Raw genomic sequence first — 8,507 nt, 5'->3', positions numbered from 1 at the left:
AGGAGAGAGAGAGAAAGAAAGGGAGGAAGAAGAGAGGAAGAGGGAAAGAGAGAAAGGGAGAAAAATCGAGGGAGGGGAGAGGAGAGGCAGAGAGAAAGAGAGAGGGAGCGAAAGAGAGGGAGAGCGAAAGCAGTAAAGGAAGAAAGAAAGAGGAAGCGATAGAAAGAAAGATGGAGAGAAAGAAAAAGAGAGAAAGAAAGAAAGAAAAAAAGAAAGCAGGAAAGAGAGAGAGAGAGAAAGAAAAATGGAGAAAGAAAGAGGTAGATAAAGAGAGATAGAGAGAAAGAAAAAAGAGAAAGAAAGAAAGAAAGAAAGAAAGAAAGAAAGAAAGAAAGAAAGAAAGAAAGAGGGAGGGAAGGAGAGAAAGAGAGAGGGGGGAGGGAGAAGCAGATAGGGAGAGAAGCAGAGGGAAAGGGGGAGAGTGATGCGAGAAAGAGAGGGAGAAAGAAAGAAAGAAAGAAAGAAAGAAAGAAAGAAAGAAAGAAAGAAAGAAAGAAAGAAAGAAAGAAAGAAAAATGAAGAGAGAGAAAGAAAGAGGTAGAGAAAGATAGAGATAGAAAGAAAGAAAGAAAAATAAAGAGGGAAGGAAAGAAATAAAGAGAGAGGAGGAGCAGAGAGGGAGAGAAGCAGAGGGAAAGAGGGAGAGAGAGGGATGTGAGAAAGAGAGGGAGAAAGAAAGAAATAGGGAGAAAGAAAGAAAGAAAGAAAGAAAGAACAAAAGAAAGAAAAATGAAGAGAGAAAAAGAAAGAAAGAAAGAGGTAGAGAAAGATAGAGATAGAAAGAAAGAAAGAAGAAAGAAAGAAAGAAAGAAAGAAAGAAAGAAAGAAAGAAAGAAAGAAAGAGAAAGAAAGAGGGAAGCAAAGAAATAGAGAGAGGGGGAGCAGAGAGGGAGAGAAGCAGAGGGAAAGAGGGAGAGAGAGGGATGTGAGAAAGAGAGGGAGAAAGAAAGAAATAGGGAGAGAGAAAGAAAGAAAGAAAGAAAGAAAGAAAGAAAGAAAGAACAAAAGAAAGAAAAATGAAGAGAGAAAAAGAAAGAAAGAAAGAGGTAGAGAAAGATAGAGATAGAAAGAAAGAAAGAAAGAAAGAAAGAGAAAGAAAGAAGGAAGCAAAGAAATAGAGAGAGGGGGAGCAGAGAGGGAAAGAGGGAGAGAGAGGGATGTGAGAAAGAGAGGGAGAAAGAAAGAAATAGGGAGAGAGAAAGAGAAAGAAAGAAAGAAAGAAAGAAAGAAAGAAAGAAAGAAAGAAAGAAAGAAAGAGGAAGTGATAGAAAGAAAGATGGAGAGAAAGAAAGAGAAAGAAAAAGAGAAAGAAAGAAGAAGAGAGAAAGAAAGAAAGAAAGAAAGAAAGAGGAAAGGAGAGAAAGAGAGAGGGAGAAGCAGAGAGGGAGAGAAGCAGAGGGAAAGGGGGAGAGAGAGGGATGTGAGAAAGAGAGGGAGAAAGAAAGAAAGGGCGAGAGAGAAAAAAGAAAGAAAGAAAGAAAGAAAGAGGAAGAGAGAGAAAGAAAAAGAAAGAAAGAGGTAGAGAAAGATAGAGATAGAGAAAGAAAAAGTAGAAAGAAAGAAAGAAAGACAGAAAGAAAGAGGGAAAGAAATAGAGAAAAAGAAAGAAAGAAAGAAAGAAAGAAAGAAAGAAAGAAAGAAAGAAAGAAAGAAAGAAAGAAAAAAAAAAGAAATAGAGAAAGAAAGGGGGAAGGAAAAAAGAAAGAGGGGAAGAAGGAAAGAAAGAAAGAAAGAAAGATGGGGTGATAAAGAAAGGGGAGAGATGAAGGGAGAGAGAGAAAGAGAGGGAGGAAGAAGAGAGGAAGAGGGAAAGAGAGAAAGGGAGTAAAATCGAGGGAGGGGAGAGGAGAGAAAGAGAGGGAGAGATTCTGTTTTTCTAAAAAAGTAATTTAAAAAAAGTGCCAGCGCTCAGAAGATTAGCTTTAAGTATACACAGTATATGTGTATTATACAATACATATATTTATATACTAGCGTTTGCCAGCGGCTTCACTCACTGGATATCTGTTATTGCTCAGCTGAACTAAAAAGAAAGAGAAAGAGAGAGAAAGAAAGAGGGAGCGATAGATAGAAAAATGGAGAGAAAGAAAGAAAGAAAGAAAGGGGGAAGGAAAAAAAGAAAGAGGGGAAGAAGGAAAGAAAGAAAGAAAGAAAGAAAGAAAGAAAGAAAGAAAGAAAGAAAGAAAGAAAGAGAGAGAGAGATGGGGTGATAAAGGGTAGAGAGAGAAAGAGAGGGAGGAAGAAGAGAGGAAGAGGGAAAGAGAGAAAGGGAGTAAAATCGAGGGAGGGGAGAGGAGAGGCAGAGAGAAAGAGAGGGAGAGAAAGAGAGGGAGAGATTCTGTTTTTCTAAAAAAAGTAATTTAAAAAAAGTGCCAGTGCTCAGAAGATTAGCTTTAAGTATACACAGTACATGTGTATTATACAATACATATATTTATATACTAGCGTTTGCCAGCGGCTTCACTCACTGGATATCTGTTATTGCTCAGCTGAACTAAAAAGAAAGAGAAAGAGAGAGAAAGAAAGAGGGAGCGATAGATAGAAAAATGGAGAGAAAGAAAGAAAGAAAGAAAGAAAGAAAGAAAGAAAGAAAGAAAGAAAGAAAGAAAGAAAGAAAGAAAGAAAGAAAGAAAGAAAGAAAGGGGGAAGGAAAAAAAGAAAGAGGGGAAGAAAGAAAGAAAGAAAGAAAGAAAGAAAGAAAGAAAGAAAGAAAGAAAGAAAGAAAGAAAGAAAGAAAGAAAGAAAGAGGGAAAGAGAGAGATGGGGTGATAAAGGGTAGAGAGAGAAAGAGAGGGAGGAAGAAGAGAGGAAGAGGGAAAGAGAGAAAGGGAGTAAAATTGAGGGAGGGGAGAGGAGAGGCAGAGAGAAAGAGAGGGAGAGAAAGAGAGGGAGAGATTCTGTTTTTCTAAAAAAAGTAATTTAAAAAAAGTGCCAGTGCTCAGAAGATTAGCTTTAAGTATACACAGTATATGTGTATTATACAATACAAATATTTATATACTAGCGTTTGCCAGCGGCTTCACTCACTGGATGTCTGTTATTGCTCAGCTGAACTAAAAAGAAAGAGAAAGAAAGAGGGAGCGATAGATAGATAGATAGATAGATAGATAGATAGATAGATAGATAGATAGATAGAAAGAAAGATGGAGAGAAAGAAAGAAAGAAAGAAAGAAAGAAAGAAAGAAAGAAAGAAAGAAAGAAAGAAAGAAAGAGGGAGGGAAGGAGAGAGAGGGAGGGAGAAGCAGAGGGAAGGGGGGAGAGGGATGCGAGAAAGAGAGGGAGGGAGAAAGAAAGAAAGAAAGAAAGAAAGAAAGAAAGAAAGAAAGAAAGAAAGAAAGAAAGAGAAAGAAAAGGAGAAAGAAAGAGGGAGGGAAGGAGAGAAATAGAGAGAGAGAGAGAAGCAGAGGGGGAGATAAGCAGGGTGAAAGGGGGAGAGAGAGGGATGTGAGAAAGAGAGGGAGAAAGAAAGAAAGGGCAAAAGAAAAAAGGAAAGAAAGAAAAGGAAAGAAGAAAGGAAAAAAAAAGAAAGAAAGAGGGAAAGAAGGAAAGAAGGAAGGAAAGAAAGGCAAAGAGAGAGATGGGGTGATAAAGAGATGGGAGGGGAGGGAGGGAGGAAGGGAGAGGGCGAAAGAGAGTGAGGAAGAAGCAGAGAGAGGAAGAGGGAAAGAGAGAAAGGGAGTAAAAGCGAGGGAGGGGAGAGCAGGAGAGGCTGAGAGAAAGAGGGAGAGGCAGAAAGAAAGATGTCTGTTATTGCTCAACTGAGCTAATTTTACAAAGACAGTAGAGCCATCTAATATTGTGATGTACATCTTATATTGTACACAGTGATCACAAAATTTCTTTGTAAATAATATTTACAGTTTTTCCTAGAGGGATTAACACAGAAAAATGCTTGGGGCAACTAACTCGTGAGCAAGCCAGGTAAAGCTCCCATGGGAGAAGCAGCTGGTCCTGAGATCTTCGCCTGTAGCCCTGAGCATTTGCCCCTGCGACTTGTTGATCATCATAGCAAAGCAGACACTTACATGAAACTGCAGGTGCTTGAACTGAAAAGGAAAATTGTTAGGGATAAGAGGGTTTATATGCACCATTGGAGTGACTTCATGAGTTAAGATAACCTGCCTGATTAGTGAATGAGGCCGGATGTAATGAAGTCCAAGTTGACCGGAGATGCGGGTTCCTGTCCGAACTCGGACATCTTTTTAAATCAGCAATCATTTATAAGGCATGGTTTTGCTTTGTACATGATTGCCGCTTTTAACAAACAAAAGTCTGAGTTCGGACGGGAACCCGCACCTCTGGCCAACTCGGACTTCATTATTATTGCTTTTCTCCCTGATATCACATCAAGATCATACATACAGACAGGGTCGGATTGGGAAATAAAAGTGGCCCTGGAAAAATTTCTAGAAGTGGCCTCATGTGGGCGGCACCAAATCAACTGTAGGCGGAACCAATACCAATGTAGGCGGGATTACTACTTTAAAATGTAATATAGGCGGAGTTACACCAACAAAAGGCAGAGCATGGCATATTAGCTGGATCTAACACATTAAAACATTTAGAAAGTATTGTATTGTAGCAGAAGTAGTTAAGAAATTAAACTTGAGGTGACATTTAATCCTCTGCACACTTCCTAAATACATTTTAAAGCAATTATAGCTACTTTATGCTATACTCTATTACAGTGATTCGCAAACTTGGTCCTCAAGACCCCAAACAGCTCATGTTATCCAGGTCACCTAGCAGATGCACAGCTGTCTTCATTACTCACTAACACATATTAAAAGGTGGAGCTAATTATTTCACTTGTCATTCTGTGAGGAGACCTGAAAACATGCACTGTTTGGAGTCCTGAGTTTGAGAAAATATGCTCTATTAAAAAACAAGGAATGCCATCACCCCTAACACTTCCCCCGACCTACCACTACCACCCCCACTGGACCTAAGACATCATCATCATCATATTTTAACGCATACTGTAGGTTGAGCAAGAGACAAATATGCTTCTGTTTTTCAGCCCTGTCTTGGTTGCATTTTCCTCAACACACCCTTACTGTATTAACCGAAAACATATTGGGCCTAATTCAGACCTGATTGCTAGGCTGCATTTTCATACAACCTGCGATCAGGTCTAAACTGCGCATGTGTATGCACTGCAATGCACAGGCGCGTCGCACAGGTACAAAGCGGATCACTGCTCAGCGATGGGTTTGTGCGAAGAATCCATTCGCACAGGCACTCGCAAGCAGATTGACAGGAAGAAGGCGTTTGTGGGTGTCAACTGACCATTTTTAGGGAGTGGTTGGAAAAACGTACGCGTGCCCAAGCGTTTGCAGGGCGGGTGTCTGACGTCAATTCCGTTCCCGGACAGGCTGTAGTGATCGCAGCGGCTGAGTAAGTCCTGGGCTGTGCAGAGACTGCACAATATCTGTTTGTACAGCTCTGCAACACAAGTGTTCGCAGACTTGCACAGCTAAAATACACTCCCCTATGGGCGGCGACTATGCGAACGCAGGACTGCAAAAAAAACAGGTCATGGCCTCTACCCACCCCTATTCTGCCTCTCGAAGCTTTGTGGTAAATCCACTACTGCCCCCCCAGATAGATCATCATCTCCTTTAGCATAGAATAGCCCCTTTCCCCTCAGACAGATCATTTCCACCTAGCATGGACTACCCCCTCCCCCATACTGTAGGTCATCTTACTTTAGATATAAATAACTCCCCTCCCCCTCAGACAGATCATCTCTCCCTAGTAGATTCTTCCTCCACCTAAGCCAAATCATCTCCCCAAAGCATAGAATAACCCCCCGCCCCTCAGACAGATCATCTCTTCAAGCACAGAATACCCCTCCAGATTGATCATCATATCCCTTACCATAGAATTACCCCACCCAGATACAACTCATACCCCCTTAGCACCAAAAACCCTTCCCCCACCTACTACAGAATATCCCCCTCCCACCCCCGAGACAGATATCCATCAGGGCCGGTTCTAAACCTTGTGGCGCCCAGGGTGAAAATTTGGCTTCATAGGGAAGGGGCGTTACCACAGAACAGTAACAGTTCACATTACACCGCACAGCAGCATCTGTCAGTCACATTACACCGCACAGCAGCATCTGTCAGTCACATTACACCGCACAGCAGTGTCCGTCAGTCACATTACACCGCACAGTAGCGTCCGTCAGTCACATTACACCGCACAGCAGTGTCCGTCAGTCACATTACACCGCACAGCAGTGTCCGTCAGTCACATTACACCGCACAGCAGTGTCCGTCAGTCACATTACACCGCACAGCAGCGTCTGTCAGTCACATTACACAGCACAGTAGCGTCCGTCAGTCACATTACACCGCACAGCAGTGTCCGTCAGTCACATTACACCGCACAGCAGTGTCCGTCAGTCACATTACACCGCACAGCAGTGTCCATCAGTCACATTACACCGCACAGCAGTGTCCGTCAATCACATTACACCACACAGCAGTGTCCGTCAGTCACATTACACTGCACAGTAGCGTCCGTCAGTCACATTACACCGCACAGCAGTGTCCGTCAGTCACATTACACCGCACAGCAGTGTCCGTCAGTCACATTACACCGCACAGCAGTGTCCGTCAGTCACATTACACCGCACAGCAGTGTCCGTCAGTCACATTACACCGCACAGCAGTGTCCGTCAATCACATTACACCGCACAGCAGTGTCCGTCAGTCACATTACACTGCACAGCAGTGTCCGTCAGTCACATTACACCACACAGCAGTGTCCGTCAGTCACATTACACCGCACAGCAGCGTCTGTCAGTCACATTACACAGCACAGTAGCGTCCGTCAGTCACATTACACCGCACAGCAGTGTCCGTCAGTCACATTACACCGCACAGCAGTGTCCGTCAGTCACATTACACCGCACAGCAGTGTCCATCAGTCACATTACACCGCACAGCAGTGTCCGTCAATCACATTACACCACACAGCAGTGTCCGTCAGTCACATTACACTGCACAGTAGCGTCCGTCAGTCACATTACACCGCACAGCAGTGTCCGTCAGTCACATTACACCGCACAGCAGTGTCCGTCAGTCACATTACACCGCACAGCAGTGTCCGTCAGTCACATTACACCGCACAGCAGTGTCCGTCAGTCACATTACACCGCACAGCAGTGTCCGTCAATCACATTACACCGCACAGCAGTGTCCGTCAGTCACATTACACTGCACAGCAGTGTCTGTCAGTCACATTACACTGCACAGTAGCGTCCGTCAGTCACATTACACCGCACAGCAGTGTCCGTCAGTCACATTACACCGCACAGCAGTGTCCGTCAGTCACATTACACCGCACAGCAGTGTCCGTCAGTCACATTACACCGCACAGCATTGTCCGTCAGTCACATTACACTGCACAGTAGCGTCCGTCAGTCACATTACACCGCACAGTAGTACCCCATAGACACATTATGCTAAACACCGTAATGGCCATTATATATTATGCCACACACCATAATACCTATTATACATTATGCCACACACCGTAACACCTATTTCAACTTATGCCACACACAATAATGTCTATTACATATTAGGCAACACACCGTAATATCCTTTACATATTATGCCACACACCATAATGCCCATTACATGTTACGCCACACACCGTAATGCCCACTACACATTACGCCAAACACTGTAATGCCCATTACACGTTGCGCCACACACCATACTGTTCATTCACATTACGCCATACACTGTAATACCCATTACACGTTATGCCACTCACCGTAATGCCCCCAACTCCATTTTACGCCCCACACACAATGTCTCTTATAAATTATGTCCCACAGCTTCTAATTCTTTTTTAATTACCTGCTCGCTGCCAGGGGTCTCATGTTCATTGCCAAGGGTCTCATGCTCAGTGGCAAGGGTCTCTCGCTTGTTGCCAGGGGCCTCATGCTTGTTCCCAGGGGGTCTCATGCTCATTCCCAGGGGGTCTCATGCTTGCTGCCAAGGGTCTCATGTTCACTGCCAGCGGTCTCATGCTTGTTCCCAGGTCTCATGCTCATTCCCAGGGGGTCTCAAGCTCGCTGCCAATGGTCTCATGCTCACTGCCAAGGGTTTCATTCTCACTGCCACGGGATTCATGCTCATTGGCAAGGGGTTTATATCCACCCAACCCACCTGCTCCCCTGCACTTCTTCTGCAGCAGGTGCCCTGGGCTACATGGGGTCCCGCTGCAGCCGATACCATTGAGAGAAACACTCAGATGCTAGAGATCCTACTCAACCTCTAGTGTCTATCTCCTTTCTCTCCTCCAGTTGCTAGAGGTCAAGTAGTGTTTCTCTCAATGGTATCAGCTGCAGTGGGTGCCCATGGCGCTTGCTGCAGCTGGGGTTCAGGCAAGTGCCTGTGTGGTGACTGCGGCCGCTCATTCAGGTCGCAGCGCCCTTGACGGCACCCAGCTTGCCTGCACCTACTGCTGAGCTCTATTTCTCCCTA

General features: G+C 44.1%; 1 protein-coding gene across 1 annotated transcript in view; it reads right to left on the bottom strand.

Annotated features, from left to right (window-relative positions):
- The window catches only part of MYO15A (myosin XVA), a 192,311-nt gene extending 184,326 nt beyond the window's left edge, over nt 1–7,985 (bottom strand). The window contains exon 1 of the mRNA XM_063932826.1: nt 7,878–7,985. Within this exon, the coding sequence (XP_063788896.1) occupies nt 7,878–7,985 (108 nt within the window). The remainder of the gene's footprint in view (nt 1–7,877) is intronic.
- Between the last annotated feature and the right edge of the window lie 522 nt (nt 7,986–8,507).

The sequence above is a fragment of the Pseudophryne corroboree genome, chromosome 7 (genome assembly GCF_028390025.1).
Source record: "Pseudophryne corroboree isolate aPseCor3 chromosome 7, aPseCor3.hap2, whole genome shotgun sequence".
Classification (NCBI taxonomy): domain Eukaryota; kingdom Metazoa; phylum Chordata; class Amphibia; order Anura; family Myobatrachidae; genus Pseudophryne; species Pseudophryne corroboree.
Note: the sequence above shows the minus strand (reverse complement) of the source record. Positions and strands in the feature narration are given on the sequence as shown.